General features: G+C 40.3%; 2 protein-coding genes across 7 annotated transcripts in view; one reads left to right on the forward strand and one right to left on the reverse strand.

The window, feature by feature from the left end:
* focad (focadhesin) overlaps positions 1-13,787 on the reverse strand; it is an 83,059-nt gene extending 69,272 nt beyond the window's left edge. For 2 of the 5 annotated variants that reach the window (XM_017718850.2, XM_017718846.2), the window contains exons 1-5: positions 13,698-13,787; positions 9,820-9,904; positions 9,320-9,394; positions 7,290-7,444; positions 1,619-1,717 (exon numbers count right to left, since the gene is read on the reverse strand). In XM_017718850.2, coding sequence (XP_017574339.1) covers positions 1,619-1,717; positions 7,290-7,444; positions 9,320-9,394; positions 9,820-9,876 — 386 coding nt within the window. In that variant the 5' untranslated portion in view covers positions 9,877-9,904; positions 13,698-13,787. Of the gene's footprint in view, positions 1-1,618; positions 1,718-7,289; positions 7,445-9,319; positions 9,395-9,819; positions 9,905-13,477 lie in introns of all 5 variants that reach the window. The other 3 variants (XM_017718847.2, XM_017718848.2, XM_017718849.2) reach the window with 3 other exon arrangements.
* A 5,058-nt stretch (positions 13,788-18,845) lies between these two features.
* The window catches only part of mllt3 (MLLT3 super elongation complex subunit), a 65,810-nt gene continuing 64,715 nt past the window's right edge, over positions 18,846-19,940 (forward strand). For both annotated transcript variants that reach the window (XM_017718852.2, XM_017718853.2), the window contains exons 1-2: positions 18,846-18,997; positions 19,522-19,702. In XM_017718852.2, coding sequence (XP_017574341.1) covers positions 18,986-18,997; positions 19,522-19,702 — 193 coding nt within the window. In that variant the 5' untranslated portion in view covers positions 18,846-18,985. The remainder of the gene's footprint in view (positions 18,998-19,521; positions 19,703-19,940) is intronic.

Below are 19,940 nucleotides of genomic sequence, written 5' to 3' on the forward strand. Positions count from 1 at the left end.
TGTGCAAATGGAATAGACAACAGGTGGAAATTATTGGCAGTTAGCAAGACACACTCAATAAAGGAGTGGTTCTGCAGGTGGGGACCACAGACCACTTCTCAGTACCGATGCTTTCTGGCTGATGTTTTGGTCACTTTTGAATGTTGGTGGTGCTTTCACACTCGTGGTAGCATGAGACGGACTCTACAACCCACACAAGTGGCTCAGGTAGTGCAGCTCATCCAGGATGGCACATCAATGCAAGCTGTGGCAAGAAGGTTTGCTGTGTCTGTCAACGTAGTGTCCAGAGGCTGGAGACGCTACAGGAGACAGGCCAGTACACCAGGAGACGTGGAGGAGGCTGTAGGAGGGCAACAACCCAGCAGCAGGACCGCTACCTCTGCCTTTGTGCAAGGAGGAACAGGAGGAGCACTGCCAGAGCCCTGCAAAATGACCTCCAGCAGGCCACAAATGTGTATGTGTCTGCACAAACGGTTAGAAATCGACTCCATGAGGATGGTATGAGGGCCCGATGTCCACAGATGGGGGTTGTGCTCACAGCCCAACACCGTGCAGGACGCTTGGCATTTGCCAGAGAACACCAGGATTGGCAAATTTGCCACTGGCGCCCTGTGCTCTTCACAGATGAAAGCAGGTTCACACTGAGCACATGTGACAGACGTAACAGAGTCTGGAGATGCCGTGGAGAGTCATCTGCTGCCTGCAACATCCTTCAGCTTGACCGGTTTGGCAGTGGGTCAGTAATAATGTGGGGTGGCATTTCTTTGGAGGGCCGCACAGCTCTCCATGTGCTCGCCAGAGGTAGCCTGACTGCCATTAGGTACCGAGATGAGATCCTCAGACACCTTGTGAGACCATATGCTGGTGCAGTTGGCCCTGGGTTCCTCCTAATGCAGGATAATGCTAGACCTCATGTGGCTGGAGTGAGTCAGCAGTTCCTGCAAGATGAAGGCATTGAAGCTATGGACTGGCCCGCCCGTTCCCCAGACCTGAATCTGATTGAGCACATCTGGGACATCATGTCTCGCTCCATCCACCAACGCCACGTTGCACCACAGACCGTCCAGGAATTGGCGGATGCTTTAGTCCAGGTCTGGGAGGAGATCCCTCAGGAGACCCTCTGCCACCTCATTAGGAGCATGCCCAGGCGTTGTAGGGAGGTCATACAGGCACGTGGAGGCCACACACAATACTGAGCCTCATTTTGACTTGTTTTAAGGACATTACATCAAAGTTGGATCAGCCTGTCGTGTGTTTTTCCACTTTCATTTTGTGTGTGACTCCAAATCCAGGCCTCCATTGGTTAATAAATTTGATTTCCATTGATGATTTTTGTGTAATTTTGTTGTCAGCACATTCAACTTTGTACAGAACAAAGTATTCAATGAGAATATTTCATTCATTCAGATCTAGGATGTGTTATTTGAGTGTTCCCTTTATTTGTTTCAGCAGTGTACATAAAACACAGACTGGAAACAAATCTAGAGAGCAGAATGTATTTTTTAGATATATTAACAGTATTTAAATAATACTGAATATGAATGATGTCCATTTCATGCTCAAAGTTACATTAAGATCTCACTGTTTCAGCATATCAGACAGATGTAACAGTCCTCACCTGATGGAGTACGGGCAGGTAAAGGATGTTCTTTTATCTCTTTGACTTGATTGGATCTGCAGCAGTCTTCCAAGCACCTTAATCAGCCCCTGCACACTCCTGCCCAAAACAGACCACAGTCCAAACATTCATACAAAAAAACTTCAAACAAATCCAACTATGGGTCTCACATATCTCACACTGAGCCCCTCTTTCCCCCCAGTTGTTTCATTCTTAGAAGTCGAGAGTTAGTATTATTGTTGTGCTATACAAAATTATATACTATATATATAATTTGCATTAGTATGCATATATTTACATAATTACACATTTCATTACATGGTTTGTTATTGCTGCATGCAAATGTTTGTGTGCCCCTGGTCAAATTACAAGTTTTGTTGATTTTCTAAGCGAAAAATAACACACCATCTGCCTTTCTGCACATTTTAATGCACGATCACAGTTTGTTTGTGGAATGTAACATGCTGGGGGAAAAAATAAATAAATAAAAATTAAAAACTCAAAATGTGGTCTGTGCAAAAGCTTTAGATTTTACTACCATGTTAAATATGTTTAAACTTTTGCACACAATTGCACACATTGCACAATTGAACTCCATTTTCATTTACTTTACATTCTATATCCAACTAGAGTTTGCACAGACATTTTTCTACTTGCTTTGATCTCAGAAACAGAAAGCATGGCGAAAACTGGGGGAAACTGGAGGACGTATTATTTGTTTTACCCAAAACCAAGACTGCATGAATAACAATAATGTTTCATCAAATGCAAATCCTAATAGAACAGTTCCCTTTTCACTTATATGCCTCAATACATCTAGCATCCACACTTTGGATAGAACAGGTGTGGATAGAACAGGTGTGGATCAACAGGTGTGTTGTTTTTTGTCAAGCTACCTGAGCTAATGAAGCAAACTAACATAAGCACGGTGGCAAACATACTGGATTTGTTTTTAACCTGAACAGTTATAGTTAGATACAACAACATAGTGCAGCTTAGTAGCACAGCATTTTAAACTGGAAACATTAGGTCATGACTCTAAATCTGCGGTTGGCTTTACATGGTGAAACGTTCATGCTACTTACACTGCCTGAAACCTACAAGCGTCCTGATTTTGTGGGATAGGTTTCATGAAACAGTCCATTAAAGTACAGATGACACATCATACAATCACGATGACTGATATCATTTTAAAACAACACAGATGATGATGTGTTAGGCAGTTTAAAAGATGACCACCGTCACCCCTGACATCACATTTTGTCAGTTTCCTGCACTGACCAGCTGTGTTAGCTGGCCAGCTAAGGCTAACAGCTGTTTCAATAGCTGCTTGTGCCACCATTTCTTCTTCTCGTTAGCCTGCTGTTATAACAATCTGCGTAGGTAAATTCTCCTCCCCTCTGTGGAAGTCCACTAATGTTACACAGAGCTCAGATTACTTTAGAATCAAAGGGGAGATGTGCTCCTCAATGAACTTGTGCTTCTAGGACAGACAGAGTGAGATATTAAATAGGCAATGACTTTAATAGCTACTAAACATTCATGTTTAACAGCTTAACCTACACAAAACAGACAAAAGCATAAATATATAGTAAACAACACGCAGATAGATAAACAAATAAAAGACAGATAAAGATAAAGAAAAAGATCAGCAATAACGGCGGGAAAAAAAATACAACGGATAAACGTGACTCGCAGGTGACTTTACACCAAGAACGATACGGTGTATCCAAAAAATTTTTTTTTTCCGTGTAATTGTCAAATTGGAAATTATGTGGCAAGCAAGTCACGAAATGCAACTAGTTGCATGACAGTTTCACCATGTAAAACCAGTCTAAAGCTTGTCCAACTTAGCAACAGTTGCTAGGAAAAACACATCTGAGAGTGAAGCGCGGATATGGAAAGGCTAAGTATAGATAGCTGCATTTGCAGATATAGAGAAATGATTTACTGGGGCGTGCTCCGGTTACAGGATGGGATGCAGGACGAGGATTTCTCATACATTATAAATCACGTTGCTGTAGCCTCCCCTCTTTTCCTTCATCTTGCACTCATCTTTCAGTCGGCCTGTGTGTCCCCTCTTCCTCTGGGTTTGATTACTTTATATTTCAGCAAGAGGGAAGCCATAACTCTGTGCTGACAGCAAATTCATCTGCATTTCTGCCTTCATCTTTTGCTATTTTCATGTGTGTGTGAAGTTCTCCGTGTGAGTGGTGTTAAAGTCGTGAGTGTGCGGTTTGCATACTGTAAGATGTCAGAAACATAGAGCATTCAACAACATGCTCTCGTCTGCTACCTACACACCGTCTGCCAGTGTGAGGAAATGCATTTAAGGGCCAGTTTCCTGGGGCTTAAATTTATTTATCAAAACTTAGCCAAAGAAGGCAGCTTAGGCATAAAAATGCATTTTGAACACTCCAGAGACAAATTTCAAAATTGAATAAATAAAGCATTTTTATTTAGTCTCTCTGAAGTGCCCAACACCAAAAAGAAAGAAAAAAAAAACATTTCTGAAATATTGTGCAATTACCCTTAAAATATGCTTCTGCGCATTTTATCCTTCAGAAGTTGTGCTTATCGCCAACAAAAACATGAGAAAACTTAATGTGCATTATTTCTCATTCAGAGAAACAAGAGAATTTCTGGCAAAAGTACAGAATCTAAATTTTCAATCAATCCCGCATTAGTGTCTTTAAGTAGAAAAGTTATTGTTGTGAGTATAAGCTTGTCTCAAAACTACATTTTTCATTTTGATGCTTTCATGAATTCATCACAGAAAAACAAGCAAAAAAAGTCAACTACAGGCTCAAACCTGATGCCAGATCTATTCTAAATAGTTAGAAATGTACATGATTTAACAGCCCAATTCTAGATGTGTCTTGTATTTTATTTCTTCCCTTGAAGTTTCCTTAATTGTGCTTTTATGTATCAAAAAAGGGTCATAATTAATTTTCCAATGCTGAATTGATTTGATGTGTGCATTCAATAGGGCGCTTACATGTTGTTGCTATGACTCTGCCACAGTAAGTCATTTAGTTCAAATACAGCGTTTAAACAGCAGGTTCTATTTATGGCTCTTGATAAAAGTGAATTTCATCTACTGTTATGCTATGAATTGGTTCATCACTTAAGTACACGGAGTCCAAAGTATTATTCACAAGCAAAACAAAACACTAATGCCAGTAACTTTAGCACCGTGGAGCATTTGGCAGACTACACTGGATGGTGCTCATAAAAGTACCATGTATAAATTACAAGCTACAAACTAATGAAAGCAAAACAATAGCTAAATGGAAAAGACATAATGCAGTGGTAATCGCATTGGAGCTGAAATATCCAGTCGCTGTTGCTCTTGCAGGATCTCAGGGATGAAAACTGCAAACAATGTTCACCGTATTTTCATGTTCTCCCCGTGTTCATGTGATTTTACGCCCAAGCTTAAATTACTGAACATAATATAAAAATGCAATTTATTATTTAATTAGTTGATGCGTTCCTAACTAATTTGACTGACGGAAAAACTATGCAACTCGTCTTCTAAGAGTGAAGCTTTGACATTCCAGTGATTTTACTGTGTAAAAGCGTCCACTTTCTTCTTCCTCACAAGGCTTTCTCTTTTTGCAGCAGCAGGTTGGGGCAGTTGGATGGGGTAGTTGGATGGGGTAGTTGGACGGGGATGTGCCGCGTGGGCAGCGATCCGCTATTACTATGGTGAGTGTGACAGCATGAGCTGTTTATGCGCGAGTATGCATTGAATAAACATGAGAGCTGGCGGAGGCTGCACTTAAGCTGCGTCTCTGCTCTGATATCTGAATATGCAGATGAGCTCCCACAGTCTACTGCCTCCGTCACCCAAGTGGCCAACTTCAAGCAAAGACGCAGTCGTGCAGGCATATAATCACATCAGCAAGCAGAACCGGCCACATGCACAAAATCGAACAAACAAATTAAACAAAGGCTTTGATTTGTTGTTTTTTTTACACTTCTGTAAAATGACCAAAGTTTTAAATCAGTAAGTTTGCCAGTTTGTCAGTAAGTTTGGTTGAAACAAAAATAAATGGTTTGCTCAGTTTTCTGGTTTAATTTAATTGCTCGATTTCAGGCGAGGCATGGAGAACACTGTTCTTTGATCTGCATGCTGCCAGCCTTTGGCTTAACCCATGAAGGAGAGGTTTCGCTTTCGCTTTGTATTCAAATGTAACTAAAGCTTTACATATCTACTTGCATAGTGAGTTACACGTTATTACATTTATGCTTGCTTCACATTCTGGATTGACAGTTGTACTGTTTGTATCATTGCCAGGAAATGACAAAAACATGGCAAAAATGTAAAACCAATTATTATTTTCCTTTCCAAAAAACAAGACTATAAGATTAACTTTTCATCACATACTAATCATAATCAAGGACACACCAATAGTAGTTTTTAAAATGTTCCCTATTTATGTAAACAGTACAATTTATTTTATTGTATTATTCATCTGTTATTTGTTTCTTATGAACTGCTGATTTGGTGTTGTGAGATTTCTTTGTTCACAGTTATCATATAACAATGTCACAATGTAGCCAAGCAAGTTAAAAAAAGATTGAAGAAGGAAAAAAGGTTAAAAAAAATACAATTTATCAACAAATCAATATCAGCAACAGTAAATAAATAATAAAATTTATAACGGAATGAAAATGAAAGCCCAGATTCTAAAAGGCATAAAATAGCAATGAAATATGTACTAAAAACAATTTATAAGTAAGTAAAAGAACAAACTATGACAAATAAGCAATAAAAAAATGACAAGTTTAAGAAATACATTTTTAAAATAAGACAGAAAAGTAAAATATACCAACAGAAGAACGAACAACAAATTAAACAGGTGCATGGCTACAGAGGACCAATCAACTATTTCATAGAGTGCACAGTGATGAGTTCTGTAAACATCTTCAGTTAAAGAATCAGAGCGCTGAGTGATAGAATCTAGTTGTTTAAGGTTGTACGGGTTAATATGCTGTAATTCAGTGGTGTTTGGCATATTGATGTAAGAAGACATTCTGAATTATTCTCATTGACTTTTGTGGCTGATATTATGTCCTGCAAGAATGACAGGACACCAACACCCAGCTGGGAGGGGTAGGAGCATGAGCATGGTGATAAGATGCTATCAGTTCTCCACAGAGTGGGAACCACATGACATTATTCCCCAATTAATATTACTGTAACACAGTGGTAAACATGCCCCTGTCCCAACTTCTTTGGAACATGTTGCAGGCATCAAATTCAAAATGAGTGAATATTTGCAAAAAACAATAAAGTTTATCCATTTGAACATTAAATATCTTGTCTTTGTAGTGTATTCAACTGAATATAGATTGAAAAGCATTTGCAAATCATCGTATTCTGTTTTTATTTATGTTTTACACAACGTCCCAACTTCATTGCAATTGGGGTTGTAAGATTTTTAAGTTTTAAAGGCTATTTTTTGGTAACTACTAAGAAATTAATATCCAAGTTATGTAGTTATGAGAGTGAAGAATTGAACTATGAGCACACATAAAATGCCTTCCAGTTTCATTCAAAAAGTTTTTTTTTCCCTTACTAAATTAGTGAACATTGCACTTCTCTAAGTGCCCATTACACTGATTTCATACATGTGTATTGTGAATGGTCAGAGTTTTGTACCTTGCAGAGGGCAGCAGGTTGAGGATGCTGTTGAGCACATACTGCAGGTCAGCGTGACCCTGCTCTACCAGCAGCACCAGCGCATCACAGCATGCTGAGCGCACCACCCCACTTTCACTGCTGCACTGCTCCCACAGAGCCCCCAGAGCAGTGCCCTGCCAGCCAAAACACAAATTCATATTACCTTCAGACAGCATGATAAAAGACCACAGCAAAACAGCATTTATGATTTATTATTTATACTGCTTATGTATAACATTGCCCATCAAAAGTGTGAGGACAGCTTGGCTTCTTTACATTTGAATTTACATTCAATTGAATAAGGAAAAAACCTGCAAAGGTTTTGCTAACAGAAAATAGCTTACTAATACTTTATATCAAAGGCGTCAAACATACGGCTCGCAAGCCGAGACGGACCCCATTCCAATTCGGATCCAGCCCACCAGATAAATTTAGAACACATTAATCTTGTGAACTAAAATTGGCCATTTGCAAATAATGACTGACACAACACTAAACCAATTGCTGCTTTGCAACCGTCTCGAAGCACTACGTCAAGTGAATGAAAAACTACTCAGAACAAAAATGCAGTGAATGACGGTGGCGGCTACATTGGCTAAGAGATCTTTACATAATCTCAGTTTAGCTGCTAACATTCCCAGTGTAGTTGAATTTGACCAATTCACAGGTTTGTGTTTTGCTCACATTTGTGGTAAACTTTGTTTTGCAGATGAATATTAATCCAATTCTGTGCGTACAATCTTTTCTATATCTTGAGGTTTCGTAAAGAATATTTTCTTAAATTGACCTATCCTCAGTGTTTAATGTGGTACTGACTAATTTCTGGTCTCACTGTCTCTGATTTGTAAGGGACACTTTTTTAATCAGTTTGTTAATTTAGTACCTCTCAGATAAATGATAATGACAATAAATAAACCTATTCAGCAGGAGTTCCAGGTCTACTAAACTATTTTTTTTGGTTTGGTACACTTGACATGGAACGGGTATGATGTGGCCCATTACCCAGAATGAGTTTGATATCCCCGCTTTATACTGTACATTTAGTAACACTCAGCTTCATGTTCATCAACATGTCTTTCTTGGCAATGATATAATAATGATTTGACTACCGTCGTTCTCCAAAATGTTGCTAAAAGAACATGTTGAAAATCTTTTGGCCCAAAGGTGGTTTAACCAGCTCAAAGGGTTCAGTGCTGGCATCACATCAAGGCGGATAAAATTGGTCATTCGGACAAATATTTACATGTAATACTGTTTTCGTCAAAATAAACCTAGTCAAGCTTTAATATGTTAAGTTATAGTAAACCAACAAAGAAAACAAGCTCACACAACACAAACAATGACTATAATGCATCTGAAGAAAGCTTGGACTCACCATTTACAAGTATGGAATCACTGTTGTCAATAATATAAAACCAATTTTGTTTCAGTTAAATGAAAAAAAAAACTATTCCAATACTACTTTACATGTTCGCACATCTTGGTTCATTAAATTATTAAACTGTAGGAAGCTGTACAAAATAAGATGCTAGGTTAAAACTGATCAATAGAGCTTTAAATGACTAGAATGACAAAGATGAAAAACATTTCGAGCTGTGTTATACTGGAATTAATATCCAGAATGCCTTATATTTCAAAACTGATTATCACACCTTGTAATAGATGACTTTAAATATATAATTACAGTATATCATTTATTCATTTCTTGTTCCCTTCAAAAAATATTTTAGTATCTAGTTTTTCCATTTTTAAATCTCCATTGTGCAAGTCAATATTAAATAAAAGTAATTCATTTCGATTTTTGTACAGTATTTTATTCAAAGTTGGAAATGCTAGGTGCATACAAACATTTCACTTCAATTTATCTCCTTTTTTTACATAATAATAACACAGTGTGGGGTGGAAGGTTAGTAAATACTGGAGTATATTACAGGAAAATGAGAGTACCAGATGTTGACTCATTGACAATGGCTTCGATATTCTGTTTTCATTGTTAGCGTACAACAAACCTGAGTCATGAATTCTGATATCTTCTCATTGTGGCCCTTCTCCTTCAGCACTGCAGTAACCAGACTCCTCACAGTCTACAGGGACAGGGCACAGAGAGACTGAATAACATCTAAACTTCTGTAATCAAGCCCCAGACAGCATGTCTAACAGCACTTATCATCTTCTTCAAGCCATCTCCTTGTCATGAAAGAAGAAGATTAAAAGATGAAAAGGTACAGAGTGAGTCAGGAAGAACAAAGTCTATCAGCTCAGAGGAAGAGGTCAGAGCTATGTTATGTAGTTAAAAATCACAGACGCAAGGAGAAGTAATCAGGTTCACGCTTTGATATTCTAACTGCTGTTTCAGTAGCACTGCTGGTGAACAATGGAATCAAAAACTCTCACACTGGTCCATGGCAAGGTACATTTACCAGATTCATTTTTTAAGGAATAAACGGAGTTATTAGAAACCCTAGAACACGTTATTAAATGTTGATCAAGCTCTCAGACAGCCGCTTACCTGGGCTTGTATGAGCGAGTTGGGGAACTCAAATCTTTTCTTCAGTGTTTCATTCATCTCTTCAGATCATTGTAGTTGATCCTCACTGTTGGGGAACAGACGGACAAGATGATACTCAACCAAAAATAAAAGCTTTAAAGTAATTGGGAGTTCATATAGTTGTCTTCATACATATTAAGCAGTGTTGTAGTGAAGACCGAGATCTGGACACAGTGAGTAGACTTTGTAGTGGTCAAGATCAAGACCAGTGGTCAAGACTGTGATAAGACAGAGACCAGATTAAGATAATCTAAAAGGATTAAGATAGCCTAAACATTATCAATTATTATAATAGCCTAAATTTGCACTGTAACTTTTGGAGGTTAATGAAATTCTCTGTCCTTCTTCTCTAAAACATATTTAAAATCATCACCTAAGGTCAGCTGAATATAAAGCAAACAGCATGCATTCATTTTTATCATTCAATGAAAACATAATAGAAATATTCTGATCTACCCTCAGCAGATGGTTAAATTTTGGAATGAGTGAACATCTACAAACAAATAACACTCAGTTAAGCCATCAATTACATCTTCAACCGGCAACAAACAGGTTTTATTTAAACATGTAGAAAAAAGACAGTTTTATTCTGTTTGTAGGTTCAATAATTGTAGAAAGCAAGATCAGTTTTCTTCAGACAAAGGCACTGCACTCGACTGGTCTCAAAAACAATTACCAAGTCCACCTTACCTCGATTCAGAGAAAAAACTGATACCATTAACTTGCACGAGACTGGACTTGAGTACTATATCAGTAGCATTAGAGCTGCAAAATATGGTTAAAACCACATCATATCCAACCACCTAACTGAGTTACATTACATTGCTACATATTGTGAATCCACCTCGCAATATATTCAGATACATTGGTGAACCCTCAGTGTGATGTAGTGAAAGACTGGCCTGCATTATTTTTGAACAAGATCATTTTATTTTGTTGGATTCCTTAACCCCCCAACCCCAAAAAAAACATAGGTGACTGAAATGAGTGCTCTCAGAACTCTACAAAACCTTTCAATTTTTGGTTACATCACCATGCCAAGAACATATTAATCAACAATATCATGCTTCAGTTTCCCCTCCCACCACACCCACCTATCATTGAGAGAAAACGTGCAGCTTGATCAGAGACCCTCCCTTGTTCCAGTATAAAAGAAAAACAAAATATGATTTCTGATTCACACTGACCTCAATTAATACAATTTGTTCTGCAGTTCAGCAAATGCACCAGTACAGCGTGGGCATCTCAAACAGCTCTAAAATCAATCTCTATTCACAACTAGCTTTCACACAACAAAAGAACACCCAGAACAAAAACGTTCTAGTCAAAAGGTCTGAGAATTTCCCTGTATTACAACACAGTGACTGTTCAGCCTAAGTAAACACATACGACTGAGTGAATCCCCCCCCAAGCCTTTTAAGCACAGTGACTGACAGGTGGAAAGCACACATCTTTTCATCAGCAGAATGTATTATTCACAAGGCTCCTTTGGCCTAAGCAACAGCAGCCAGTTGCTGACTGCTGGAGTCTCAGGTTTTCTGATAGTGAATGACAATGCCAAGTCATGGGGCTACCAGCTGTTGTCTGATTGACAATGCTGTCTGGCTACAGTACATGAAGGCACATATTCAAACACGGGGAACATGATAGTGAGGACAGAAGTGCGACTTACTCTGCCCCACCCTCTCCGATAACTGACAGAGGCAGCGTGGTTCTGTGCTCCACAAACTGCTCTCCCTCTAATGAGTGACATCTTTTCAGACAGCAGAGGAAAAAACAAGCGGTTTTCTACACAGGAAAGCAGGTAGGACTTAACACAAACACTTTGAATGTGGAAGACTTTGTGAGCATGATGAAATGTCTGGGGTTGGTTTTGCAAAAGGAATGCAACACAAAAACCCAAAAAAGTGAGCATCAACCTGAACACTCTCTTGAACTATTAAGATCATTTTAATAGGTTGCTGTGGTGCTTTTGGGAACCAGGACTAGACAAGTTGTACCTGCAGCTGATTAGTTCAACTGTGTCACACTTGCATAGATGCTCAGATTTTACAATAAGGGCTTAAGGGCCCATGTACTACATTTCTCTTGCACTTTGTTTTTTTCCCCCTATTTAAGAGGTCCATTTACAATGGTTGTGTGGGTTTATATAGGAGTGGATTTGGCCAAAATACAGTATGACGGTACTTCATGATTTACGATAAGCAATATTTCATTCAAGTTTAAGTTGAAATGGACAAATAAAAAAAGAACCAGTAGCACCACACTGAGAAAACACAATGGAAAATATTAGAGTACAAATTATTTTTATTCAACTTTTTAAATACTTTATTGTACTGCGTCAAAAGAAATAGAACTAATCATGCACTCTTCTTAATGAAACATGCATTGCCCAGCCCAAATGCCAATATTCATTTTACATGACCACTTCCTAAACTTCCTTCATTCATTAGATTTTTTTAACTGAAATTACTTGAAAAAAAAAAAAAAAAATCTTGTTCCACCTTTCATTTAAAATGTGAAGGCTTTTCTCTTCTCCTGTACTATGTACTATTTTGGGAGACACAAGGTTTTATCCAGACAGCGGCAATATGTAAATGCTCCAATCAAAAACAAGCTGAAACACCTCTTATAACTTCAGTGCGAATGGGCAGGGTTAACTACTACAGGCTCAAAACGCTTGTATATAAACACTGATCTTTGTGACATCACAGAAAAATAGCATATTCAAACGGGGCTGTTTCTGCAACATAATTTCCATATAAAGAGTGTAAATATAAATATTTAATAATATTCCATATAAAGATATAAATATATAATATTCCATATAAAGTACACACTTCAAAACCTTAACAGTGTTTACATCAAGCTTCATTTACAAAAAAAAGAACATTCGACTTTCCATGACACGGGCCCTTTAAGTGTTTGAGCAAGCTGCACTAGCACTGAACAGCATATAGCTAGCATTGGATGAACATCTGTTCCAATAATGAGTGAGCAACCAAAACTCAAACCAGGCGTAAACGAAAGTAAAATCAGTCTCCATACAAATGGCTCAGCGAAGAGAGGCTTGCAAACAGAGCAGCTGTCAGCAAAGCGCAGAGGTAGAAATATTCCAGGGATTTCCAGGCTGCACTTACTTACTTTAGCTGCAAACAATGTGGCTTGCTCTGGACTGCTTGCTCTGCATTGCCTCTGTGCCGCCAAATAATACGACATTGTCTGCGACTATTCTGTGCTGCTAACAGCCACCGGGCTGGCAGGCAAGTCCAGTCACAGCGCCCATCACTTCACAAAATAGCACAGGGGGTCTGGACGAGCGAAATGACAGGTGGCAGGGCGTGAAGGGGGCTTCAGAGAGCGGCTGCGTGGCGAGGCTGAAGCTGGCTTCCTATTCGTCGACTTCTTGTTCGAATGGTCCCGTTCCACCTTAACTGCTGCTCCACTTAAGGTGGGACGGGAAAATTCGAACATGAAGCCAACTTCAGCTTCGCGGCCGTGTGCGAGCCTGTAACGTTAGCCGGTGAGCAGCGTCCACGGTTGCCGGTTTGTGCCTCTCAGCAGACACACAGTGGAATTAAGTACGGGCAATAAACAAGTTTAATACCCCCATACGCACTTTGTGTGTTCTTACATAGAGCTGAGCTGACTGTGGACACCGTTCACCGAGGGTTAGCAGTTTACTAGCTTTGTAGCTGAACGCCAGGCTGAAGACTCGCTCTGTTGGTGTCTATTTGGCTGCTTCTCCTGGATTCTGCATTGAACGCGTCTGTGGAAAAGGTCTCTGCATGTAAACGGTGTGAGCTCCGTGCGGACTCTGGTTACCTGAAGTCTCTTACCAGCTCTCTAAACTTTCTGCTCTTCCAACTCCCGGCAGCGATTCTTCAACACATGTTCGTACGGAGCGCGAGAAGGACCATCCGCACAGCGAAAAAGCGATTTGAAATATTCCGCTGCCAAACGCAGAAAAGGTCTCATGAGACAAAGATCCAACACCCAAACCTCATCTTAGTAGACTTTCTATACCGTCCCCTTTAATCATAGTGTCGAATGTAGTTTCTTAAATAGTGTGCAGTGCGGGCTAATTCAGCCCGCCTGGACGACAAAGTATGTTAAAGGGGGGCTCAACCAAGTTTCTAAATTTCAACATAATTAATTGGTTAACATACAAACGAAGTCATTCAGAGTGGTTTGGTGTGAAATGCTCCATTCTAGATAAACTTACAGAGGCAGGATATTTCACAGTGGTGGTGATAGGAACCAGACGTCCACCTCTAAAAGCTCCCTCACAGACAGTTATTACACAAATCAGCTATGAAAACACTGCCTGATGTCTGAGACCTTGTTTTACGATAGTTTTGTGATACAATTTTGGCCTAAAATGACTTGTTAATCCATTTAAGCATTCAAGGTGGAGGGATACATGAAGGGCAAATAGTCTCACACACACACACTTTCTAAGCCACTTTATTGGGTGATCTGGAGCCTATCCCAGCATTGGGTGGAAGGCAGGATACACCCTGGACAGGTCACCAGTCCATCGCAGAGCAGACAGACACATACATTCACACCTGAGGCAGTTTAGCATGTCCAAACACAGATACAGGGAGAACATGCAAACTCCACACAGAAAGGACTCTGATCGCCCGACTGGGGAATCAAACCCACGCCCTTCTTGCTGTGAGGCGGCACTCAGAGGACATGTAAACGTGTAGGTTTACTGGTGTTTTTGGATAGTAAAGAATAATTTGTGTTATAGGCAAGGGTATCACCACCACTGTAAAGAAACCTGAGTCTGTAAGTTTCTCTAGAACAAGTCATTTTACATCAAATCACTCTGAATATTTTTGTTTATATCACAGCGACAGAATTATGCAAAAAGTTTGAAGAATCAGTGAAATTAAGTATTCTATATATTGCCATATGGGCAGTCATTGGCTAGAGGTTAGGGAACCAGCCTTGTGTCAGCTCTGGGTTCAATCCCCAGAGCAGACAGTACATGTCTGTGGTGTCTTTGAGCAAGGCACCAAACCTCAACTGCTCCCCAGGCACTGCAGATAGGACTGCCCACCACTCCAGGCAAGTGTGCTCACTAGTGTGTATGTGATGCCTCACTTCATGGACGGGTTAAATGCAGAGGTGAAAATTTCCTCGTTGTGGAACTAATAAGTGTCACTTATCTGATGTTTAAGGTAGTGAGCAGTGTATGCAAATATGTGGCCCTAATTTCAAACCAAAGAAGAATAACCTCCTAATATGTTTTTATTTTCTGATTTTATCTGCTAACATGTGCAATGTGAGCATAAACATATTGCTGTTTTTATTGTTTTTTATTTTTCTTCACAGTGGTGGTGATAGGAACCAGGGGCTGTGGTGTTTACAGTGCAAATATAGCCATTTTATTTACTATCCAAACTGACCAGTGAACCTACACCTGACCTACATGTGATGTTGATAATGGTAAAATAGTGGTAAGTCTGAAAAAATACATTTTCCTTGGGGACTACTTTGCATCTCAACACCCTGCATATACTTCTCTACCATGGATGGATTTTAAAATGTCATCAGTTGAACACAACTGCTGTTCTTTACATTGTGTGAACATTTCCTGAAGATTGGATCAACAGAAATCCTCCAGAATTTCTTGGAATAAAATCTTTGTATTAAATTACATTATAAGTGAAGAACATTTTTGTCTCCTCCAAAAAGTTGCCTTTTCAGAGATACTTGTTTTTCTATGAATATATTAGTCCAAAACTTAACAAAGTCTCAGGCATCAAGAAGCGTATTCATAATCATTTAATGCAGTCTTTCCATGAGGGAGCTTTAGATACATTAAACTCTTCAGACATCTGGTACCTATCACCACCACTGTGGACAATTCTATCTTTCTCTAGAATGGAGTCTTTCACATCAGACCACTCTGAATGTAGTTGTCTACATCTTAACCATTTAACTATACAGACATTTTGAAAAATCTGGAATTCGCATTTAACTGCAAGAAATAACTGTTATGGTGTTATTAGTCTGTCATGCTCGATCGCTGACTGGTCTCAGCAGGGTCTCAGTGACAGCTGCTTGAACAGTAGCCCAGTCTCAAAATTTGGCACAGATCATGGCCAGCTAGGTGCTCAGGTGCAAATTGCAATCACTTCATGCCCCTTTAACTGTGCTCTGAACTATCAGCTGAATAGTGTGGACTAGGAGCGCTCTATGAAATGTACTTGCTGGTGATATAAACTTTGTCTATTCGGTTCTGCATGGTGTTGTAAGCTGCATATTATTGGTTAGCTGGTAGTCACTATGGTCACATGCTTAGCCACATGGCTTATCACACTATCTGCACAGGAAGTAACTCCAGTGTCAGCAGCCACCATTCAACAGAGACAGGCATTTTCAAAGCTCACACACTGATGTGAAGCTTAAAGGGTCCATATCACGGAACACTGCATTTTATTCACTTTTTTTAATAGCTTAAAATGTAAACATTGTTAAGGTTTCAGAACGCAGTGTTCACTCCCTTAGTACGTGTCATCCATATATGATCACTAAACCTCAAAAGAGCCCATTTTGAGTTCATTGTTTTGTGATGTCATACCCATTTACCTTTATGGCATTTGGCAGATGCTCTTATCCAGAGTGTCTTACAATTTGATCATTTTACACAGGTAGGCGAAGGCAGTGTTGGCAGTCTTGCCCAAGGACTCTTATTTGTATAGTGTTGGGTGTTTACCCAGGGGGGATTGAACCCCAGTCTACAGCATAGAAGGCAGAGGTGTTACCCACTACACCACCTATACATACCCACCTATAGCTCCCTATTCCCCATGCTGCCCATTTACATTGTATTTATATGGAGTGTTTCGGCAGAGACTTCTATTTAAATGAGGCACATTGTATATATGGCAACCAATCAGAACATAGGTGATTTACATACTGTCACAGTTAGGATAAACATTGGATCATCACAAACTGATAACCATACAGTTTCATTTTTTGAATGGAAGTTAATAGAACAAGTTTTTTTCCAGGTAATTTTGGATCATTTCTATTGGTCCTATCATCATAAAATTTGAATATATTGTAAAAGTCAACTGATATTTTCAATCAGAATAGAGATCATCTGCATATATTCATCTTAAAGGGTACTGTGGCAGGGCTGTTTATTTCAAAGAGGTAAAAAGAGGTTAGAAAATGTTCATTTCATGACGAATCATGACTGTTTGTGGTACATAAAACCACACAACTTTCATTCAGGGAAAAGAATACAAGGAAAATTTAGGATATGGGCCCTTTCACTAGTTATTATCTCACTACATATTTACTTCCATTATTTACTTATATTATGTAGACAAAGTATAGTTAAAAATAGGTGAACGTTAGAAGCTGTTTGAGGTTTATTTGGTTCCTAGGGTCAGATATTTGTTGTCAAACATGTCATTCATAAGCCTTCTGTTGATAACCCTTACAGTCTACATGGCATGGACTGCCTAGAGAATTGTAATGAGTAAGCGGTCTGAGGTATAACTATTCAAATGTACAACTGAACTGTGTAACTGAAAGATGAATGATAAAACAATGTTAGCAGATGAAAGATGAGTGTTTGACTGCGTTGGCTGAAGTTCACTCAGTCGAGATTCAAATAACTTAACTGTGGTATGTGGATACAAGTCGACTAATGTTCGTTCCAGGCAGTTTATTTTGTGAGTTTAAGTTGTCAGATGTTCCTAATCATTACATTGGCTGGCATGAGAGTGTTTCTGTCAGAGGTGACACAGAGGTGTCTAGAGCAGCCTACAGTAAATCTGTTATTACTAACTCAATGAAATATTTTCTAAAGTAGAAGTAAAAGTAACCACAAAGATGCCACGTAAACTTCTTAGTGCATCCGGTATCAGTTTGCATGGGATGTCTGATTTTTTTGTTGTTGTTGTTGTTGTTCTTTTTTTGGACTTTTAGGTTTAAAATAAAAGGCTAGCTCCAAACTGAGTGGTTTGAAGCAATCTACAGGACTTAAAGATCAGAATGACTTTAAACATAAACATGAGCTAAATGTGAATGGCTAAAATGTAACTGAGCAAAAAGTCGACCCCCATTTTCTCACAAATGCAGTCCATTTCCTTCTGTCTGTCTCTCTATCTACATGTAATGTAATACATGTAAGTAATCACTCTTCGCCTATGCTGGAAACTTTGGCATTAAAGGGATTTTTTTATTCATAGTGGTTTGATTTGAAAATGTTTACTGTAGACAAATTCACTGACTGTTTTTTTTTTGTTGTTGTTGTTGTTGTTATGTTTTTCAGTGGTGGGGATGGGAACGAGGGGTCATGGTGTCTACAACTATTTTATTCACCTTCCAAAATGACCAGTGAACTTATATGCGTCCTCTGAGATTGTATATGCTGTGATGTTAATGGTAAAACAGTGGTCAAAAAGGTTTCTTTGGGAACTATTTAGCCTGTAGCTCTCAGAGCCATTACACACTTCAGATATTCTGGTTCCTGTCGCCACCACTGTAAACAAATCAGAGTCTGCATGTAGAGAGCATCATTTCACACCAAATCACTCTGGATTACTTTGTTTACCTCTTAATAATGTAATTATCAACAGATTTTGTAAAGTTAAAGTCCTGGCTAAAAGCAGCGCTGAAAGTGTCTCCTGAAAGCACCCAGAGCAGAGAGAATCAGTAGGAACGTTCCTGAGGTAACCTAAGCGTAAAGCTGCGTCCAAAACCACCCCACCACCCTACACACACTACACTAGTGAGCGGTCCTCTACCGGCGGTGTGCTGGTTTTGGTGTGCTGGGTAGTAGGGGAGTAGGGGAGTAGGGGAATAGGGTCTGCGGTTTTGGATGCAGCCAAAGTTGTGACTGTCTCCGTCTTCTGGAGGCTTTTGGGTTGAAGTCCAGCCCGCGCCTCTCATTGGCTCGCGCGCTGCGCCGCACCGTGCGTGCGCGTGCGCGCTCCTCGCCCCTGCGCATGCGCGCCGCTGCGCTCCTCAGCCTTTGAAACTCGGGCAGAGCTCAATTAAGAGACCATGTCCGCCATCGGCCGCCCGCGCTCTCCGCTCTCCTTATTCCACCCAAATTCTCCATGAAATAGCATTATCCCCCCGGGCCTCGAGGATGGCCGGTTCGGTGAGTACGGCTTACTGCGGCCGAGGCGTCCGCTCGCGTTTGCGTCTCTCTGCCTCTGCGCTGCCTTTTTCTTCTCTCCGTCTCTCTCGCTCTCTCTCTTTTTCTGTCTCTCTCTAAAAGAAGAGGAAAAGGGGGCTCGTGCGCCGAAGCGCCTGTGAGAATTCCTGGCCGTGTGATGTGAAGCGCGCTGAGAGAGTTGAGGCTCTGCACGTCCGCGGCTGCCTGTAAACGGAGCGAGTCGTATTTGAATAAGAAGCTCGCAGTAAATGTTTCTCGAGCTCGTGCGTGCACTAATCAGCTCCGTTGCATCGCGTTCCCCTCTCATTTTTGGGACGAGATGGAAAAGTGAGATGGGACAGATTTGAATGAGCCCCCAGAACACCGCTGCTTCTCTCTCTCCTCCTTTTTGACTTCCTAATCTCAGAGTGAATCAGAGGCGGCTTGTCCGTAGTTAGTATGGTTATGGTAGCTCAGTAGAGACGGTGCACTAGTTGAACGGTCTAACCGCCGTGTTGCTGCTCCAGGGCGCCGTTCAGGTGAAGCTGGAGCTCGGCCACCGCGCCCAGGTGCGCAGGAAGCCCACGGCGGAGGGCTTCACTCACGACTGGATGGTGTTTGTCCGCGGACCCGAGCACAGCAACATCCAGCACTTCGTGGAGAAAGTGGTGTTTCACCTGCACGAAAGTTTTCCGAGGCCAAAAAGAGGTAAAGAATCGAGCCCTTTCTTCGTCATGAGAGCTAATGGGGGAGAATTGGTTTGTATGTTTGATCTGTGCTTGTGCTGAAGCTCGGTGTGAAAGGTTCGTGTCTTGAGGAGGTTCTTGCAGTTGCGGTGCAGTTTTGTGCCTACAGTGTGCAGCATGTTCAGGCATTTCTGCAGCCCGAATTTCTCGGTGCAGCAAGACCACCGTGCTGTTGTAGAGTGGATGGGTGGGTGTGTGTG

This window comes from Pygocentrus nattereri, chromosome 2 (assembly GCF_015220715.1).
Source record: "Pygocentrus nattereri isolate fPygNat1 chromosome 2, fPygNat1.pri, whole genome shotgun sequence".
Taxonomy (NCBI): domain Eukaryota; kingdom Metazoa; phylum Chordata; class Actinopteri; order Characiformes; family Serrasalmidae; genus Pygocentrus; species Pygocentrus nattereri.